The sequence below is a fragment of the Hypanus sabinus genome, chromosome 19, assembly GCF_030144855.1.
Source record: "Hypanus sabinus isolate sHypSab1 chromosome 19, sHypSab1.hap1, whole genome shotgun sequence".
Classification (NCBI taxonomy): domain Eukaryota; kingdom Metazoa; phylum Chordata; class Chondrichthyes; order Myliobatiformes; family Dasyatidae; genus Hypanus; species Hypanus sabinus.
Genome location: NC_082724.1, coordinates 19,945,523 through 19,967,128, shown reverse-complemented (window position 1 = coordinate 19,967,128; position 21,606 = coordinate 19,945,523). Strand labels below are relative to the sequence as shown.

General features: G+C 41.7%; 2 protein-coding genes across 4 annotated transcripts in view; one reads left to right on the top strand and one right to left on the bottom strand.

The window, feature by feature from the left end:
- Positions 1-21,606, bottom strand: part of ninj1 (ninjurin 1) — a 56,609-nt gene that overhangs the window by 6,033 nt on the left and 28,970 nt on the right. The window contains exons 2-3 of the mRNA XM_059944127.1: positions 17,541-17,766; positions 6,084-6,251 (exon numbers count right to left, since the gene is read on the bottom strand). Of these exons, the coding sequence (XP_059800110.1) occupies positions 6,106-6,251; positions 17,541-17,766 (372 nt within the window). The 3' untranslated portion in view covers positions 6,084-6,105. The remainder of the gene's footprint in view (positions 1-6,083; positions 6,252-17,540; positions 17,767-21,606) is intronic.
- card19 (caspase recruitment domain family, member 19) overlaps positions 1-21,606 on the top strand; it is a 131,205-nt gene that overhangs the window by 91,641 nt on the left and 17,958 nt on the right. The window lies entirely within an intron of this gene.

The following is a 21,606-nucleotide window of genomic DNA, read 5'->3' as shown; positions in this document are numbered from 1 at the left end:
CCCTTAATGAGTGGAAATGCCTTCATTATTCCAAAATATATCATTAATTTCTAGGCTTCAGTTTAGAGTCAGAATGGGGAAAAAGGCCCTTTGGTCCATCTTGTCCATGCTATCCAAGATGCAGGCCCAAGTGAGTTAGGCCATGTTTGGCCCATATTCCTGGAATCCTTTTCTATCCATTTATGGACACCAAGAAATAAAAAAGTGTTTTCACAGCTGCAGTTCAGACATTTGACGTGGCAGGAGCCACACATTTTAAAAGGAAGCCTCAAATCTCAGGGAGTACAAGGGAACTTTCTATCAGTCAACTGCACTGTTGATGGGATTAATGCAAATGACTGGGCTAACATTTGGAAGGCTGTGCAGCAGTTACTTTTAAAAAATCATCTTGTGAATCTGTACCAAATATCATGAATTTACTGCACAACATGGGTCTCTTATCAGCTCACAGCCGAGCAGTAAATGCTGGAAAAGTCATTGACAGTTGCATCCTGAAAGTTAACAAAAACTACAGAACTTGAGTGGATAATTTAAACTGGCACAACGTCAGTGAAGATGTGCGGCAATATCTTTCCCTTTCTTTGCCTATCTGCAGAAGCCTTTAACCATCCACTTTAACCAGTGATTTTTATTACTTCCCTCGACAATTTTCTCATTTCTCAACTATGTTCACTTCAGGGTTCAAGGTGCATTTATTATCAAAGAATGCATACAGTATACAACACTGAGATTCATCTTCTCCAGACAGCCACAAACAAAGAAAACCATGGAAGCTATTCAAAGAAAAACACCAACCCCGCCATTCCAAAAGTCGACAAATAGCGCAAACAGCAACTTCCTCCATACAGAAAAATCAAATCGCGCAGGCAGCATCAAACCCCAACCCCCCCAAAGTAAAAAACAAGTTGCGCAAATGGAAAGAACCCTCAAGCCCCAAACGCAATGCCCCCGCGCAAAAACAACAAACAAATTGCACAAATGACAACAAGAAAGAACGGGCGAAAAAATAGAAGACAAAAGTGACAGAGTCCAAGAGAACCACGGTCAAATCCTTAAATCGCAGACTCTGAACTTCGGTAACGTCCTCCGACAGCATAACGGGAAAGAGAGACAACCCGGACACAGGGGCCTTCCCCTGGGAGCACTGAGAGGAAGAGACCCACCACACACAGGTAACTTCTTCTGGCAACAACGCGCGACCCAGAGACTGTCACACACAGACACCTTCCTCTAGCAGCAGCGAGCGAGGGGCTGGCACTAAACACTTGCTCGCCTTCCGTACTCGCCTCGATGTCTCAATCTTCCTCGACGCTTTAACTGGCGAGATCAGTGAAAATTGGATCAATCATGAGCTCGCACCCTGTCTCTAAGCTTCCAGGCTTCATGGCCATTCGCCAAACTGGAATCTTCTTAGAGACAGCTAAGTGCTAGATGGCTCAATCGATCTTTAAATTGCAGATCACAGGCTCTAACAGTACTAGAAACACATTTATAATAAAAAGAATATGTAGAAGAAGTTAAGGGACCAGTTACGTGGACAATCCGGATGAAGTCGCCTGAGGAAGCATTGTTCACTGCGATCTTGTCCAGATGACTTCTGACTGGACTGAAGCCATGCAACACCTCATGTTTAAAGACTGCAACTTAAACAATGTATTGATATTTAAAGTTATGGCTGTTGCATTAAGTAATTTTTAGTATGGAGGTAGATGCATTTGTAACCAAATTGTAAACCTTCATCAATGCAGATTAATACAAGGAAAATTCAATTGAATGTTAAATCATGTTCATCATTTTGGAAAAGTTGCCAGGGCCTGACAATGTGTTCACTGAGACCCTAAGGGAGGCAAGTGCAGAAATTGCCAGGACCTGAGCAGAGATACTTCAAACATCCTTAGCAATAGGAGAGGTACCAGAGGATTGGAGGATAACCATTGCTTAAAAAGGCTCTAAGCAGAAAACAGGAAACTGTAGGTCTGACATTAGTTGTGGGGAAGTTAGTGGAAGGTATTCTAAGGGACTGGATATATAAATATTTGGATAGACATTGGACTGATTGAGGATAGACATGGGCTAATTAAGGATAGCCAACATGGTTTCGTGCGTAGTCAGTCACGCCTAACCAATCTTATAGAGTTTTTGAGGAAATTACCAGGAAACTGGATGAAGGCAAGGCAGTGGATGTTGTCTACAAGGACTTAAGTAAGGCATTTGACATTGTCCCATATGGGAGGCTAGTCAAGAAGGTTTAGTCGCTTGGCATTAAAGGTGAGGTAGTAAATTAAACATTGGCTTTGTGGGAGAAGTCAGAATGTGGTAGTAGATGGTTGCCTCTCTGATTGAAGGCCTGTGACAAGTGGTGTGCTGCAGGGATTGGTCCTTTGTTGTTTGTCATCTATATTAATGATCTGGATGATAATGTGGTTAAATGGATCAGCAAATTTGCAGATGACACCAAGATTGGGGGCGTGGTGGACAGTGGGGAAGGCTAACATGTCTTGCAGAGGGATCTGATCAGCTGGAAAAATGGCAGATGGAATTTAATGCAGACAATTGTGAGGTTTTACACTTTGGTAGGACCAACCAGGATAGATCCTATAAAGTGAATGGTAGGGCACTGAGGAGAGTGGTGGAACAAAGGAATCTGGGAATACAGGTACATAATTTGTTGAACATGGCATCACAGGTAGATAGGGTTGTAAAGAAAGCTTTTGGCACATTGGTCTTCATAAATCAATATACTGAGTACGGAAAATGGGAGGTTATCTTGAAGTTGTATAAGGCGTTGGTGAGGCCTAATTTGGAGTATTGTGTGTATTCTCAGTCACCTGCTTACAGAAAAGATGAAAATAAAGTTGAAAGAATACAGAGAAAATTCACAAGATGTTGCTGGGTCTGGAGGACATGAGTTATAAGGAAAGATTGAATAGGTTAGGACTTTATTCTTTATAACGTAGAAGACTGAGAGGAGATTTGATACAGTTATACAAATTTATGAGGAGTATAGATAGAGTAAATAAAAGCAGGCTTATTCCACTGAGGTTGGGTGGGACTACAACTGGAGGTTATGAGTTAAGAGTGAAAGGTGAGAAGCTTAAGGGGAATATGAAGGGAATCTTCTTACTTAGAGGGTCATAAGAGTATGGAATGAGATGCCAGCACAAGTGGTCCGTGTGAGCTCAATTTCAACGTTTAAGAGGAGTTTGGATAGATACGTGGATGGTAGGAGTACGGAGGGCTATGGTCCCAGTGCAGGTCAATGGGAGTAGGCAGGTTAAATGGTTCAGCATGGACTGGATGGGCCAAAGGGCCTACTACTGTGTTGTACCCCTCTATGACTCAATGACTTTTGAAGGATCAAGTGGGCATCAATGCCAAAAACGTGTGAATGTTGACTTGACCGGATATATTCTTAAATTATTGTCTATAAGTCAATTGGATTTTAGCAATTTGAGTAAGCCCAAAGCAATTCAAAGATCACACCCTTTCAAGCAGCTGTGAAATAAGTGGATTATTTTAAGTCATGTGTTTTATCTACAATTGTGTTTTGCTGCTGTGGAGCCTTTCCAAGGATATTTAGGGAGGTCAGACTGGTTGTGGATAGATTTATTCAAGTGTTGAACATTCCAACTTTGCACATACAGTAGACCAAATACAGAATGCCATTGAACCAGATTGTTGTCCTGTTTTAGTGATACAACACAGTATTACAGCAACTTCCTCAAGCGGAAAGACAAACACAATATTTTTCAAGCTTGAATCTGATGTCTTGCCCTGACAATCACATGGTTTACTAGGAACAGTAGCTCGATATGGTTAATTCTTTATACAGCATATGTTGAAATTGTGGTCAGTGGTCTGAAATGAGACGAGTCTGTCTACAAATCAACCTCTGAGCTTTTTCAGTCACTTAGCTGGTGCTGTGCGTATGCAGTAGCTAAAGTTCTTAAGAGCACCCTGCCAAAAGAATCACAAAATTACAGTAAAGTTTTTTTTAAAAGCCTTTAGAAAAGTAGTAGATTGTTTTTTCAAGAATGGACAGGTAAAACAAAACCAATCTGGCCAATTCAGCAGGCTTGCAAGCACTTTGCTGTGGACCACTTCCACAAAGGTACTAGGATGAAGCTACACTCCCCAGCAAATGTAAATAAGTTCAATGCCCAAGAGTTAACAGGGAGGCTACAGTGAGGTAAATCAATGTATTTTGGAAGTGCCAATTATTTCTGTAGTCATCATGAAGAAATTCTGTGGAACAGGAAGACCAGGACTCAGGAGTGATAACTGGCCTGAGAGACAATGCCAGTATGACCAAGAGACATTCCTCAGTGGCTAATGTGCCTGTGTGACCTCACCGAAGGAACAACTAGCAAGAAAGTAGGAGACATGATCATTTGGGAAGCTCCTAAATCAGGGAAGCTGAGAATCAAGGTGACCTTGAAACTCAATGGAAAGAGCAGCCTGGGCACGAGAGCCTGGGGTAAGTTATTTCTTGAGGAGTCAGATATTATCTGGGACAACTCCCATTGAAGATGTTTTACTTCACAGCAGTTCCAATAGGATACTGTGCTTCTATGTTATGTCTAGGAATAGAGTGTTCTTTGATGGACATCTGTGTGTCTTCTGGGGCAAGATCACGTACCGTGAGTGTCTGAGTTGTTAAATGCAAAGAAAGGTCTGGGCTTCAGTAGAAGCAATGGGCTTTGGTAAGTGTTTGGGTAGCCTACCCTGATGTACGAAGGTAGTCGGTCAGATCTCAGCAGTGTGCTTTTAAACCATGAATGAACCTGCAAGGCAGCAGTATCTGGATATTCAGAGTCAAAATTGAAAGTTAGAAGTACTGTGGAAACTGCAGCAAGGGTTAATATGGTTTGCTTGCCAAACAGAGTGCAGACACGTTGTACAGCCTTTCTCTGTGTTGAAGCTCACTAAGACAACAAGTCAAAATGACAGAGACAAGTGTGTAGGCACGGTGCAGACACCCAGGCTGACCATGGTCCTTGAATGCCTAATGCTTATACAGCCATCCCGTTCAAGCCTGGGTCCAAGATCACTGAGCATACCAGGACAAGATAAAGATGCAACTGAAAGATTCTTACTGTTAGATAGTTATTTCACTAACACTCAGATTTAATTTAGCACCTGAAATATGTATGATTGGTACTTAAATATGCAAATGAGGGGATTCAGTGTTTCTTCTGTATCAATTTCTGTATAAAAACAGCATTTCTTTATTCAGACTTCAAACCAGTGTGGTAACAGGGCCATGCTGTTCTCCCCCCTACACAAGTATTGTAAATAAAGTCTGATTGAGGAACAAGTGCTAGTTGTCAGAGTCCAGTTAATCAGCATTTACAAACCTGCAAAATGAAGTTGCACAGCAAAACATTATTTGTGAATTACAATCTGAATATATTTTCTGCCAATGAGCAATGAGTATACAGAACTGTTAGGATCAAAATGTATATTTGTAGCAAAATATGTACAAAGTCACCTTGATTGCTTGCACAGGACAAGTCTAAAAAGTGAGCACAAGTGAGCCTAATTTCTGTGTTTTTATAATTTTGGCAGCCTCAGTTCTTCCCTTCTAGTAACTCAGTCTAAGCTGGTGTAATTGTAGGGTAGGGAGAATGAGTAAATACCCATGTGCCTATGAGCTTGTTTCTGACTGAGTAAAGTACTTTCAAATAAATTCTGCTTTGCTAACAAGAGCAAGGAAGAATTTTAGCTACAATTTGATTTTTCTTGCTGTACATAACTGATTACAAATGATTATACAGTAAGTTTCATCATCTTGAAGTGTTTGACAGTAAGGCATGTGAGGTTTATTTTGTAGCCTGTGCTTTCAACCCTCACCAAGCCAGAAGCACTTTATGAAAATATCATATAAATTGGATGTTCCAACATTTTAAAATAAGTAATGAAAGCACATATTTAATTATTACAGTACAAAAGATATTCAGGAGGCATGCAAGTGGATTTTTGTACATATCCACGGAATATTTCTTAGTCAATTTACAACAATTACTTTAACTTATATATGAAGGGTCCCAGTACAGGCTTTGTCCTTGATCTGTATAACTTACTTTGCAGTTGCTAAACAGATTACTAATCTCCTGGGTGATTAGGTCTCTGCACTCCAAATGCTGTAATGAAAATGTTCACAATAACGATTACAAACACCAGGCCTGTGGTAATGTTGTTCAGGATGTCCAGCGTGGGTTGCTTCCTGGGGTCATTCAGATCGTATTTCACTAGAAAAGATAAAACGCAGTCATTGAGCAATTAAAAACAAAGCAGTTAAACGTTCACTAATAAATAATTTTAAAAATGTCCAATAAACATTACTTCAAATCCTTAAATTATTAACTTTACCACGTGCTATTGTTGAATTATGATTCAATCTATGGCAGATTAAATGAGATGGCAGCCCAACAGAAATTCTATCACATTTCGATATTGACTGAGCTATGTTTGAAATGTTGTCTACTCACAATTAAGTAATACAGCATGCCTTAAAATGACATGCATTTTAAGGGCTTAACATTCAGAGATCCAATGTGTTGAAAAATATCAGGAAGGGAAAAAAAAAGACACACAGTGGCAATAGTGACAGAAAGAGAGGTCATCTTTGAGGGCCAAGGACAGAATCCATTTTCTTAGTAATAAGAAGCATATCTTCAGGAAAACTTCGAAGTTCAAAGTAAAACTTATTATCAGAGTACATGCACATCACTACATACAACCCCAAGATTCTTGTTCTGTGGGCAAACTTAGCAAATCTATAGAACAGTAACTGAAAAATGTAAACAAATTGTGCAAAATGCAGATAATAAATAAATAGCAATAAATAATGAGCATGAAATAAGATAAAAGAGTCCTTAAATGAGTGTAGCTATCCCCTTTTGTTCAAGGGCCTGATGGTTGAGGGGTAGTAACTGTTCTTGATCCTGGTGGTGTGAGTCCTGAGGCACCCGTACCTTCTACTTGATGGCAGCAGTGAGGAAAGAGCATGGCCTGGGTGGTGAGGATCTTTGATGATGGATGCTGCTTTTCTACGGCAATGTATCATGCAGAAGTGCTCAATGGTTTGGAGGGTTTTACTCATGATGCACTGAGCCAAATCTACTGCCATTTGAAGGATCTTCCACCCAAAGCCATTAGTGTTCCCACACCAGGTTGTAACAACCAGTCAGCTCACATTCCACCTCCCATCTACAGAAGTTTGCCAAAGTTTTTGATGACATTCCGAATCTCCACAGATTCCTGAGGAAGTACAGCCACTACCGTGTTTTCTTTGCAATCATATTTAGACGATGGATCCAGGACAGGACCTCAGAGATTGTGACACCCAGGAAGTTATTGACCCTCTCCACCTCTGATCCTCCAGTGATTACTGGCTCATGGACCTCTGGTTTTCCTTTCCCCAAGTTCCTTGGTCTGATGTGAAAATAATGTATAGTGCTCAATGGTTCAATTTAATTTCAGAGAATGTATATAGTATACAATCTGAAATTCTTACTCTTCGCAGACATCCACAAAACAGAGAGGAAAAAACCCAAAGAATGAATGATTAAAAAAACAATAGAACTGGGGGACTTAAGTAGTTAAGCATAAATTTGAACAACGTTAGTGTTAAAGGAAAGAAAGGGAAGGATTTTCTGAAACATATTCAGGAGAATGTTCAAACATAGCTGGTTACTGGACCTGTTGATGGTGAGCAAACTAATATGGTCAATCTCACCCCATACTTATCATTTCATTTGGTTATCATTAAAAATGTGGAAGAGCAAAGGACAATCTAAATAGAATTTCTGAGGACTAGATTTATTGGAATAAGAGGGCAAAAGCTTAAACCCAATAATGACAGGAAAACAACGACAAAACAATATTTAATCTTCAAGGAGGTGCTTCAGTTTGATATTTTCCCTCAGCAGAGGAAGATACAGGAACGAAAACCAGAGTTCCTTATATGCAGAGAGAGGCAGAGGATATAATGAAGCAAGACATATGATACATTTCAAGGGTATTTTTACAATAGTTTGAGATTGGAAATGAGAAAGGAAGTAAGATTGTAAAAAAGAGGATATAAAAATAGAGGCAAATTAATTTAGAATCACATCAAATATATTATCATTGATATATGATGTGGATTTTGTTCTTTTGTGGCAGCAGGAAAAAGACATACAAATCTATAAACTACTAAAAAATAAATAAATGTTACAAAAAGTATAAAGACCCCAAGAATCTTTGGTTGGCATGAAGATAGTGAGTTAATAATAAGAGGTTACTGTGGGACCTATTGAAAATAAAGCATGTGATGTACTCTTAGAAGTGTGGGATAATGCTAGAATACTTATTGAGCACTTTGTATTGAGGAAGAGGACACAGCAAGTAATGAATGGGGTGTAAATTGATAGTCCATTTATCAGTAATCTATGCTCAGAATGGATCATTTCCTGGTCCATCCAGTTTTGCATTGCAGTGGATAAGGGAGCTTGAAAATAGTGGATGGGATTCCATAATCTTTCTGTCTTCCCTTGGAAATTTGGGAAGTTTTAAATATGATATCCTTGTTAGGAAAGTGTGTAAAGACCTTTTTTCTTACTTTTATTTTGTTGAGATACAGTGTGGAATACAGTCCAGCCCTTTGAGCTACACCTCATAGCATCCCCTAGAGTAATCACGGGACAATTTAGAATGACCAATTAGCCTACCAACCAGCACATCTTAGGAATGTGGAAGGAAACAGGACCACATGGAAGAAGCCCATGCGGTAACAGGGAGAAAGTAGAAGTTCCTTACAGGCAGTGGTGGGAATTGAACCCAGGTCAAAGCACATGTATGAGGAAAAGACAGGACATGTTTAACTAATCAAAATTATATTTTAATTAGCTACACTGTAGGGTGATGAAGGAAATGCAGTAGATATTGTCTGCATGAGTTTTCAGAAAACATTCAAAATTTACTGTGCAGACATATTGGCTGGTGCATTTTGGCAGAGGAAAGGTAGTATAGATGCCAAGGCACAGTCATGTAGAATAAGCAGAAACCGAGGAGCCTGGCAGCTCACGGGCATTGACTTTGGAAGAAAATATTGAGTGAGTGGCTAGCAAAGAATATTGGATCCTGTGATTTATAAATAGAGGTATTGGGCATGAAAAAGGAAGCTTTCCCGAACTGTTACAAACTTCGAGTTAGGGAAGTTGTAGTCACCACACTTAAGGAAGGATGTTACAGTCTTTTAGAGCAGTTTGACTGGAATAGCTCCAGGATGGAGGATCTGATTACAAGTTTAAATTGCAGAACTTAGGGTTGTCCTGTCATTTATTTATTTATTGATTGATTGAGATATAGCGCAGAATAAGCCTTTCTGGCCCATCCAGTTGTACCGCCTAGCGAGCCTCAATTTTAACCTGTAAACTGTAAACATCAGGAACTGTTAACTGTAAACAAACTGTGCAAATGCAGATATAAATAAATTGCAATAAATAACGAGCATGAAATGACAACAGAATAGAGTCCTTAAATGAGTGTAGCTATCCCCATTTATTCAAGAGCCTGATGGCTGAGGGGTAGTAACTGTTCTTGAAGCTGGTGGTGCAAGTCCTGAGGCTCTTGTACCTTCTACCTGCTGCCAGTTGTGAGAAGAGAGTATGGCCTGAGTGGATCTTCGATGACAGATGCTGCTTTTCTATGGCAATGTTTCATATAGGTGTGCTCAATGATTTGGAGGGCTTTAACTGTGATGTACTAGGCAGAATTCACTACCTTTGTAGGCTTTTCCGCTCAAAGGCATTGGTGTTCCCACACTAGCCCATAATGCAGCCAGTCAGCACACCTTCCACCACACATCTGTAGAAGTTAGCCAAGATTTTTGATGACGTGCCAAACCTCCACAGACCCCTGAGGAAGAAGAGGTGATGTTGTGCTTTCTTCGCAATAATAGTTATATGATGGGTCTAGGATAGGTTACCCAGGAATTTAGAGTTACCTTTTCACCTCTGATCTTCCAATAATTAATGGCTCATGAACCTCTGGTTTCCCTCTCCTGAAGTCTATAATCAGTTCCTTGGTCTTATTGACACTGAGTGAGAGGTTGTTCTTAATACACCACTCAACCAAGTTTTCAGTCTCCCTCCTGTATGCTGATTCATCACCCCATTTTTTGATACAGATCACAACAGTGGTCTCGTCAGCAAACTTGTATATGGTGTTGGAGCTGTAATTAGCCACCCAGTCATCAGTGTAAAGTGAGAAAGGCAGGAGGCTAAAGTACACATCCCTGCTGCGCTCTTATGCTGATGCAGATCGTGGAGGAGATGTTTTTGCCATTCTAAACTGACTGGGGACTACAAGTGAGGAAATCCAGGATCTAATTGCACAAGGGGGTACTGAGGTCCAGGTCTTGGAGTTCACTGATAAATTTCAAGGGGATGATCGTGTTAAATGCCAAGCTGCCATCAATAAAGAGCATCCTGATGTATGCATCTTTGCTGTCCAAATGTTCCAGGGTTGTGTGAAGAGCCAATGAGATAGCATCTCCTGCAGACTGGTTGCTTTGGTAGGCAAATTGGAGCAGATCCAAGTCACCATTCAGACAGGAGCTGATATAGTCACTGGGCAATAATCATTTAGACAAGTTACCACACTCTCCTTGGGCACCGGTATGATTGAAGCTTGCTTGAAGCAGGTGGGTACCACAAACTGCCAAAGTGAGAGGCTGAAGACATCTGTGGATGCTGCAGCTAGTTGATCAGCACAGATCTTCAGTACTCAGCCAGGTACTCCACCCAGACAGGATGCTTTCCTTGGATTCACTCTCTTGAAGGCAGCCCACACATCATCTTCAGATACTGAGACAAAAGGATCATCGGGAGACATGGGGCTACAGGAAGGTTCCTCCCTGTCCTGGTGGTCAGAGCGAGCGTAGGAGTCATTGAGCTCATCTGGAAGCTCTGCTGTCCCCTAAGTCACAGGATTTAGCTTTGTAGGAGGTTCTGGCATTCAAACCCTGCACAGCTGTCAAGCATTCCCCGTGATTCCAGTCTCGGCTGGAATCTACACTTTGCCTGAGAGATCACACCTGCACCTCCTGTAGCATTCTTGATCTCCAGACTTAAATGCCTCTGATCTGGTTCCAGATTTCATTGTTCATCCAGGGTTGGGAAAATACCCCGAACAATTTTGTTAGGGCACACTCATCCACAGCTGTTTTAATAAAGTCTGTAACGACCCTGGTGTAGTCATTCAGGTCCTCAGATGAGTTCATGAACATGGCCCAGTCCACTGACTCAAGGCAACCCTGTAACCGTTCCTCAGCCTCCTGCGACCAACACTTAAGTTGTCTTGATCTCTGGAGTTTTGCTCTTTAGGCTCTGTCTGTATGCAGGTAGCAGGGGTACAGCCAAGTGATTCGACTTGCCAAAGTGCAGTCTCTGGAAGGAATGAAAGGCATTCCTTATCATATTGTAGTAGTGGTCTAGTGAGTTGGGACCTCTGGTGCACCAGGTTACATGCTGGTGATAATTGGGCAGGGTTTTCTTCAAACAGGCCTGGCTAAAGTTGCCGACTATAAGTTGAAATGTGGCAGGATGGGCTATTTTTTGTTTACAGACAGCATCATGATCTCAGAAGATTGACCAAGGTTGATTGAGTCATCACAACTTGATACAATTACATGCAGCCTTCATCTCATCTTCATTCTTCTAAAACATTCCTTGGCACTTCAGTCATGCTCTCACATGCAAAACCTTCTCGACCTCTCACCTCACTCCCTTTTACTTTGCCATGTCCCTGCTGCTCTGTCTTTTTATCTCCCTTTCAGTTTTTCTCCTTGCACTTTTCTCCCTCTCTTCATTGTCCTTTTATTCAATGATTCTGCCTCTCTGTTCCCTGTGCCCCACCTCTTCAGCTCTCCATTTGCCTCTTTTGTATGCTCTATGGCATTTCGCCCTCTTTCTCTCTCTTCCTCTGTTTCTCCCCATGTCCATCTCTCTCCCTTCCTTCCCTTCTCCATGTCTAGAGGGAAGAGCAAGTGGAGAAGTCAAGGTTTATGAGGAGAGACACCCAGCAGTAGAGGTCTGCAGTCAGACCAAAGGGGAAGGATTTCCACGGAAGTCATCCAGTCAAATGAACAGAATAGTCAGACAAACCCCACAACAGGGAAACATTTTACTGGAGGGTCTTAGAAAGGTTCTATGAAATGCTAATGGAAGTATGTAGGCTGCCAAATGAGCTCCCGGGAGGGATCCTTACCCACGTTCTTGTGGGAGAAGGTGCAGACCCAGGTGAACTTCACCTCTACTTAGTTCTCTCACGCTGAGGGAAGAGTGCAACACTGCAGATGAGGGGGCAGGCTTCTACAACTATTGAGGTTCGGTCCCCATTCTAAAGAGCTCTGCTATGTAGAAGTGCTGGACAATTGCTTTTTTGTGTATGCCATATCTCAGTAGCTATGGTCTATTGTCTGCAACAGCGGCTGAGAATGAGCCTCTGGCTGGAGAGCAAGCTGGACACACGTGAACTTGTTTTTGCAACCATACATACAAGTGAGGAAGATTGTGTGAAGGTTGCATACCATTGCTGTTCTAAGAACTGTCACCAGGAGCACATAACCTCATGATGTTTGGCTGGATAAGATGTTTGGTGACAAGGTCCCTAAGGGTGTGATGCCTGCACCCATCTGATGCTTGGCTGTGTCATTCAAGAAAAGATGTGTTAGATCTAAACATGGGGATTGGAAGATACTTTATGGTTACAGAAAAGTGTTTGAGTTTTCAATGTAAACAGGATGCAGGGTAAGGTCTCAGAGGGCGGAGTGGGTCCAACAGTTTCATCATGAACACTGATCTAATCTGAGTGTTTTTAAGCTTTTGAACCTTCAAAAGGTTCCTCAAATCTGGCTCTTCTGTAAGTGAATGGTAACTGTTACTTTTCAGAGAAACATAAATTTTACTTTGATGGAAAATGAAATTGGGATTGGAATATGTTTATTATGTCACATGTACTAACGTACAGCGCACACTCATCTTGCATACTGTTCATTGGAATTGCAAGGTCAAAGTAAATTTATTATCTACAGTTACGTCCGTAGCCCCCTCCTTTGTGAGAATTGCAAGATCACTGTTGGGTTGGGTAAAGGTGCCCAGGAAAGGGGAAAAGAGACGTGCAGGCTGGCTCGTTTCCCCGGCGATGTAAAGCTAAGGGACATGGCCATTGTCTCTGGAAGACCAAGTTGTGTATTGAGTACTGTACTATTCATTGAAGCCCCTCAGGGGATGACCAGAGTGGGCTGGTTGAGGGATTGCATCATCCCAACCTGACTGACATCTGAGACCCCGTGAGGAAGTATAAAAGAGGGTCTGGGAAACAACCCCTTCAGACGTACCAGAAGAAACATTAAGTGACCACATAACAACAGGAAGTCATCTGAAGGAAGCCACGTGCGTTTGATTCCGTGGCTGGAATTGGTGGCTGGAACCATGGAAAACAGCTTTTAGCTAACAACGGGGAAGCCCGCTCCCCTGACTCAATGGATTGGCATCATAAAAGACCTGGGGCAAGTTTAAACCACATCACTTTTAAACCCAACAACGCTGCAGCTTGAATGAACGGATAGTGACTGTTATCTTTCCATCAGACAATACATCAACCCCTAGACAACAACAGAGCTATTTCTTATTGGTTATTATTATACCCGCGCTTAGATTTAGTATTGACGACGTATATTATCTGTATGTTTGCATTAATCTTATTTTTGTGCCCTTTATCAATAAATACTTTTAAAAATAGTACCATCAGACTTCAACAGACCTTTCTATCTTTGCTGGTAAATGATCCAGTTACGGGAATTCGTAACACTACATACACATATGTCACCACATGCAACCCTGAGATTCAGTTTCTTGCAGGCACAGTAAATCCAGGAAACATGATAGAATCAATAAAAGACCATGCCCAACAGGATGGACAAACAACCAATGTGCAAAAGGCAACAAACTGTAAATACAAAAAGAAAGAAATAATAATAATAATAAATAAATAAGCAAGAAATATCAAGAACATGAGATGAAGAATCCTTCTAAGTGAGTCTATTGGTGTTGGGAACAGTTCAGTGATGGAGAAAGCGAAGTTGAATGAATGTACCCCCACTGGTTCAAGAGCCTGATGGTTCAGGGGTAATAACTCTTCCTGAAACTGGTGCTGTGTGTCCTGAAGCTCCTGTACCTTCTTCCTAAGAAGAAAGCATGGCCTGAGTAGTGGGAGTCTTTGATGATGATTGTGGCTTTCCTGCACAGTGCTCCACGCAGACTTTGGGTGGGTTTTATCCATGATGGACTCAGGCGTATCTCTATGTTTTGTAGGATTTTTCATTAAAGGGCATTGGTGTTTCCATACTAGGTCTTGTTGCAACCAGTCAATATACTCTCCACCACACATCTATAGAAGTTTCTCAAAATTGTAGATGTCATGCTGGATTTTTGCAAACTTCACCAGGCGCTACTATGCTTTCTTTATCATTGCTGGGCCCAGGACAGATATTCTGAAATTATTTTTTCAGGGTTTATTATTTATTATTTTCACATTTCTTGTCACATGCCAAGGTAAAATGAAAAGCTGGTCTTGCACGCTGTTCATAGATCAACTCATTACACAGTACATTGAGGTAGTACAAAGTAAAACAATACTGTAACAGAGCACAGAATAAAGAGTAACGGCTACTGAGCAAGTGCAGTGCAGGTAGACAATAAGGTATAAGATGCAGATGTAGCTGTCAGCGAAGGAGCTCTGCAGGCTTTGACTATGTATATATAAAAGTTTATTCAAATATTGTATTATTACAGCCATGCACTATTATACAATAATCAGGACTTCATAAAACACACTATTTACAGTTTAAAATCAAATAAGACTTTAATGGTCCACAACAACCTTGCCCCTCACCCCCCATTATATCTGAGCTCCATCTTCAGGGATACCTGGCACAGACTCCTATCACCCAGTGACGCTCACATCTACTGTGATGAAATGCTTTGAGAGGTTGGTCATGGCTAGAGTCAACTCCTGCTTAAGCAAGGCCTGGACCTGCTGCAATTTGCCTATCGACACAATAGGTCTACAGCAGATGCAATCTCACCGGCTCCCCACGTGGCCTTGGATCACAATAGTAATACCTTCCTTGGGCTGCTGTTTATAGATTACAGCTTAGTGTTCACAGCAATAAAACCTGGGCCTTTGTACTTCCCTCTGCAACAGGATCCTTGACTTCCTCACCAGGAGACCACAGTCAGAACAGATCAGAAATAACATTTCCTCCTAACTGACAATCAACACTGGTGTACCTCAAGGACGCATGCTTAGTCCACTGCTCTACTTTCTCTTGACGACTGTGTGGCTAAGCACAGCTCAAATCCCATCTATGTAGATGATGCATCTACAGTTGGCAGAATTTCAGATGGTGACAAGGAAGCATTCAGGAGCAAGATAGATCAGTTGGTTGAATGGTTTTGTGGTAACAAGCTTTCTCTCAACATCAGTAAGACCAATGGACTGATTGTGGACTTCAGGTAGGGGAAGTTGATGGAACATACAACAGTCCTCACTCGAGGGATCGGAAGTGGAAAGGATGAGCAGTTTCAAGTACTCTACTTTCTATGAAGGCTGAGGAAAGTCCATCTCCCATCCCCCATCCTCATCACATTCTACAGGGGTTGTATTGAGAGCATCCTGAGCAGCTGCATCACTGCCTGATTCGGAAATTGCACCATCTCGGATCGCAAGACCCTGCAGCGGATAGTGAGGTCAGCTGAGAAGATCATCAGGGTCTCTCTCTTCCCGCCATTATGGACATTTACACTACACGCTGCATTCACAAAGCAAACAGCATTATGAAGGACCTCACGCACCCCTCATACAAACTCTTCTCCCTCCTGCCATCTGGAAAAAGACACAGAAGCATTTGGGCTCTCGCAACCAGACTATGTAACAGTTTCTTCACCCAAGCTATCAGACTCCTCGATACCCAGAGCCTGGGACTGACACCTTACTGCCCTATTGTCCTGTTCAATATTTATTGTAATGCCTGCAATGTTTTGTGCACTTTATGCAGTCCTGGGTAGGTCTGTAGTCTAGTGTAGTTTGTTTATTTTCTCTGTGTTGTTTTTTACGTAGTTCAGTCCAGTTTTTGTACTGTGTCATGTAACACAATGGTCCTGAAAAATGTTGTCTTATTTTTACTATGTACTGTACATAGCAGTTATGTCGAAATGACAATAAAAGTGACTTGACTTGAAGTTCTTGGGTGTCAACATCTCTAAGGATCTATGCTGGGCCCAACATATTGATGCAATTACAAACAAAACTATATTTCATTAGGAGTTAGAGGAGATTTGGGATGTCACCAAAGACACTGACAAATTTCTACAGATGTACTGTGGAGAGCATTCTAACCGGTTGCATCACCGTCTGGTATGGAGAGGGCACTGTACAGGATTGGAAAAAGCTGCAGAAAGTTGTTAACTCAGCCAGCTTCATCATTGGCACTAGCCTCACCAACATCCAGAACGCATTCAAAAAAGCTGCATCCATCATTAAGGACACCCATTACCCAGGACATGCCCTCTTCTGATTGACTCCATCAAGGATGAGGTACAGGAGCCTGAAAACACACTCAAGTTTCAGGAACACCTTCTTCCCCTCTGCCATCAGATTTCTGAATGGACAATGAAACCATTAACATTACCTCAGTATTTTTTCCTCTCTTTTTGCACTACTTATTTAATTTACTTTTTTATATATAGTTCTTTCGGTAATTTAGTGTTTACCATTATGTATTGCAAAGTACTATGCACAATTTTCCATGCACTTTTTCAATCTTATTGATAGCTTTCCTATAGGTACTGTAGGTGACCAGAACTCCACACAATACTACAAATTAGGACTCCCCAACATCTTATACAATTTCAGCAAAACATCCCAACACCTGTGCTCAATACTTTGATTATTGAAGCTCAATGTACCAAAAGCTTTATTTGCAACCCTGTTTAGCTGTGACACTTTCAAGGAAGTATGGATCTGTATTCCCAGATCCCTCTACCCTACTGCACTTCTCAGTGCCTACCGCTCACCGCGTTTGTCCTCCCAAAGTGCAACACCTCTCACTTGTCTGCATTAAACTCCATCTGCCATTTCTCAGCCCACTTTTCCAGCTGGTTGACCCCGCTGCAAGCTTTGATAGTCTTCCTCACTGTCTACAATACTCTCAATCTTGGTGTCATCCACAAATTTGTTGATCCAGTTTATGACAAATTTTCAAAATAACTTATTCACTGCATAATACCCCAAAATTATTTGGTACTAATATGCTGTTGATTAATATATAAGCATTTGAAAATACTTGTGTGACAAGTTTTGCTTACAAATTCTCTCCCATAATTATCCCAATATATTGTTAATTTTTACATCAGGAATTCATCTGGTGTACTAACAACAGACAGTTGTTCAACATGTAATTATCTGAAAGTAATTCAGCATTAACTTACCAATGAATATTAGTAAGATGCCCACCACAACTTGAAATACGAGTGAAATTCCAATGAGAATGATGAGAGGCAGATAATAACTGAAGCTGGATCCCTGATCTACCACCGCTTTGAGCTGAGACGCATTTGCCATTAGTAGTGCGACATCCAGCATACTTTCTGCTGCACTCTTCTTGTTGGCATAATTATTGAAATTCATGGGTCGGTTTCCTCTTCTATTCCAACGCTGTTTTGTGAGGTAAATATGGTGAGAAAAGAGTGAGTTTCATGGCAATGATAAAGCTGAAGATTCACCTTGTTTAATCATTATTCTTAAAATTTCTGACTGTTGCTGACTCTAACAGGCTGGTTAATGTTTTTCTAATGTTAGCATCATCCATCAAGTCGTGATTCAGACTGGTGTACTGGGTACTGAGGACGGTTATACAGCAGTAACTTATTACAACAAAATATCTATTTTTCACTCTCACTCCACTCCACTTTCCACCAGGATTACTCTCTCTCCTTGTCCCTCCCAACCAATCTCCCTCCTAACCAATCTCCCTCCTGGCACTTATCCTTGCATGTCAAGTGCTGCACCTGCCCTCCATCCCCCCCCCCCCCCCCCCGTTTTCTCCTTCACTGCCGTTTGGGGCCTGAGAAAGTTCTTCTAGGTGAGGTGGTGCTTCACCTGTGAACCTGTCGGCATCACTGACTCTGCCCCATGCTCTCAGTGTGGCCCCCTCTCCAATGCTGAGACAAGGAACTAATTGGGGGACTACTTTGTTGGACAGCCTCATTGAGTCCACCACCACAGCCAGGATCTCCTAGTGGCCACCCATTTCCCATTCCTCAGTGACTTGTCGGTCCATGGCCTCCTTTACTGCCCATGGCGTGGAAGAAGGAACCACACCTTATATTCCCTCTTGATGATCCAAGTTGACAGCGTCAACATCGATTCCTCGAAATTTTGGTAATCACTCCCATCTGCTTTTCTCCCCCCATCACCTTTGTTTTCACTCATTTCTGTGCCCCCCCTTCTTGTTCTCCACCACCATCATGAACTGCTCAACACTTCCCTCTAGTTCCCCACCTCCTTCCCTTTATTCCGTGGAATACTGTCCACTCCTATCATTCCTTCTTCTTCAGTCCTTTGCCTCTTCCACTTATCATCTCACTTCTCACATTATTCCCGTTCAATCCCCACCCCCCTCTCCCACCTAGACTCACCAGCCAGCCTGTCCTCTTCCCCCTCCCCCTACCTTTATTCTGGCTTCTGTACTCATCCTTTCCAATCCTGATGAAGAGTCTTGGCCTGAAATATGGACTGTTCACTTTTATGAAGATGCTGTCTGACTTGAGGATTTCCTCCAACATTTTGTGTGTGTGGCTCAAGATTTCTAGGAACTGCAGAATCTCTTGTGTCCTTGATACATTTTGTTTGACCAGGAAGTAGCCATTGAGCAAGGATTTTCACACCAGAAGGGACAATTCTAGTTATTTCCTGCCAGGTTCTGTTAAAGGTGACTCTAGAGGGTTTCCTGAAAGCCCTTGTTGGCACAAACTAGAACTTCTAAGAACTTTATGAGAACTTGCTTCCTTTTCTCTGTTGCCTCATCACTTTCATAGCAGCCATTGTGTAAGTTGCTGCTGTTGATCTCGCGTGCAGCGTGCCTTAAGACCTGATCCCCTTCTGTGACTAATTTTGCGATTTTTTTTATTTTGGGAAAAGGACCCAATTTGGTGCTAGTGCTAAATGTGACAATACTTCAGTTCACCTAAAATAGTAGTCCAATTTCCAGTCCGGAATGTTTCCAAAATGGAACTAAATTTTATGTCTAAAATAACTTCAATAAATTAAACCTTTTATTATTTTACACTGTAAAATACACAATTTATATATCTGTTTCATAATTTTACAGTAACGGGGAAAGAGTTTTAACCAATGTTACAATTATCACCAGGTATTTTGCTCTTGGGAAAAGAGTACAAAATATGATGAGACAGAGATGGAGATGAAGATGCCTACCACTGACAGACATTTGACAGCACCAAGTGTCTCTCAACTGAGTTCTAAAAGACATAAGTATTAATATGTCCAGCTAATTGCACTAGAGGGGAACGGATAAGGCAGGTGATTGAAGACATTTTGTGGGTTGAGTCAATGTTCTTTTGATAATGAGCACTTTTACATTTAATTTCCAGCTTTTGGAGACATACACCTGATAGTCCAAAAAAAGATTTGTCAGATGATGCATACACGAACAAAGCCAGTGTACCAGATTTCAAAATGAAAGGGATCTCAACCAATATCATAGCTCACAGTAGAGTGTTTCATAAGGAAAAGTCTTGTGTGATGTGGCAATGAGCCATAAAAGTTGGACCAAGGTGATTTTATTTGTGGTGGGAGGGGTACTATAGCTGGCATAAGACTCCTGAGTTAAAGACTGGAAATAATTTGCTCAGTGTTTTGATCACCATCCAGTGAGTAATGCCAAGAAGTATACACATGGGAGTTTACAGTATTCCTTAAAATGAACCTACAAAGTATTAAATCGGGCTCTGAATTTTCACTGGTCTTCAACCTGGAGTTTGACGTTTTCTTAATTTACAAAGCCACTGAGTCGTTACATGCATAACCCATTGACAACCTTTTTCCTAATCAGCAGTTCACATTTAATTTTGGCAACATTCCTATTACCACACCGTAAAAATAAATATTGTATATCCATCATAAACACAGGAGATACAGCAGATGCTGGAAATCTTGAGAAACACACAAAAAAATGCTAGAGGAATTTAGCAATGTTTTGGGCCGAGACCCTTCATCAAGAGTCAGTGTAGGGTCTCTCTGTGGCCATACCCCTCAGCAACATAGCCCCCTTTGAATACTACTGGGTGTGCGGGAATGGCCTATTAGGAGGCCAGAGGCAGCAGGCCAGAGGCACTGTGGCCGGCTATGAAGCTCAGCAGGAATGAGTAAAGTCAAGCAGAATGGCAGGAGACTTGATAGTGAGGACACAACAGATATAGCACAACGGATTCTGTGGCCACGAAAGAGAAGCCAGGGTGGTGTGTTGCCTCCCAGGTGCTACGGTCCAGGATGTCTCAGAGCAGCTGCAGAAGATTCTTGAGAGGGAGGGTGAGCAGCCAGAGGTCGTAGTGTATGGTGGCACCAATGATACAGGTAGAGAGGAGGGAGTGGTCCTGTGGAGTGAGTTTAGGAAGTTAGGGAAGAAGTTGAAGAGCAGGACTTCATGTCAGGAACAGGAAGAGGATGATAGCACAGATGAGTGAGTGGCCACAGGGGGCAAGGTTTCAGATTTCTGCACCATTGGGTTCTCTTCTGGGAAGATACGACATGTACAAAAAGGACGGGTTCCGCCTGAAGCCAAGGGGAGCCAATATTCTTGTTTGCTAGAGTTGTTGGGGAGGGTTTAAGCTAATTTGGCAGGAAGATGGGAAACAGGGTGATAGGGCTGATGACAGAAATGATGTATAAATAGATACATTGTGCACTGAGGCTGTGAGAAAGGACAGGCAGATAAAAGGCAAAATTGCAGTCAGTGGGATGAAGTGAAGTGCAACATGGGGAAAAATTTGAAAAGGATGATGAATACAGGACTGAAAGCGTGATAGTTGAATGCACATAGTATATGGAATAAAGCAGATGATCTTCTAGCACAGTTAGAGATTGGCAGATATGATGTTGTCAGCATCACCGACATGCGACTTAAATAAGATCAGTGTTTGCAGCTTCACATCCAAGGATACACCCTGTAACAAAACAGGTGCTTCTGTTGATAAAAAATGAAATCAAATCCTTAAAAAGAGGTGACATTGGATTGGAAGATGTAAAATCCTTATGGGTAGTTAAGAAATTAAAAGGGTAAAACTACCCTGATGGGAGTTACATACAGGACCCCAAACAGTAGCCAGGATGTGCGATATAAATTTCAATGAGTAATAGAAAAGGCATATAATAAGGGCAATGCTATGATAGTCATGGCGGATTTCAATATGCAGCTAGATTGGGAAAAACAGGTTGGGGCTGGATCCCAAGAGAGGGTATTTGTGGAATGCCCAC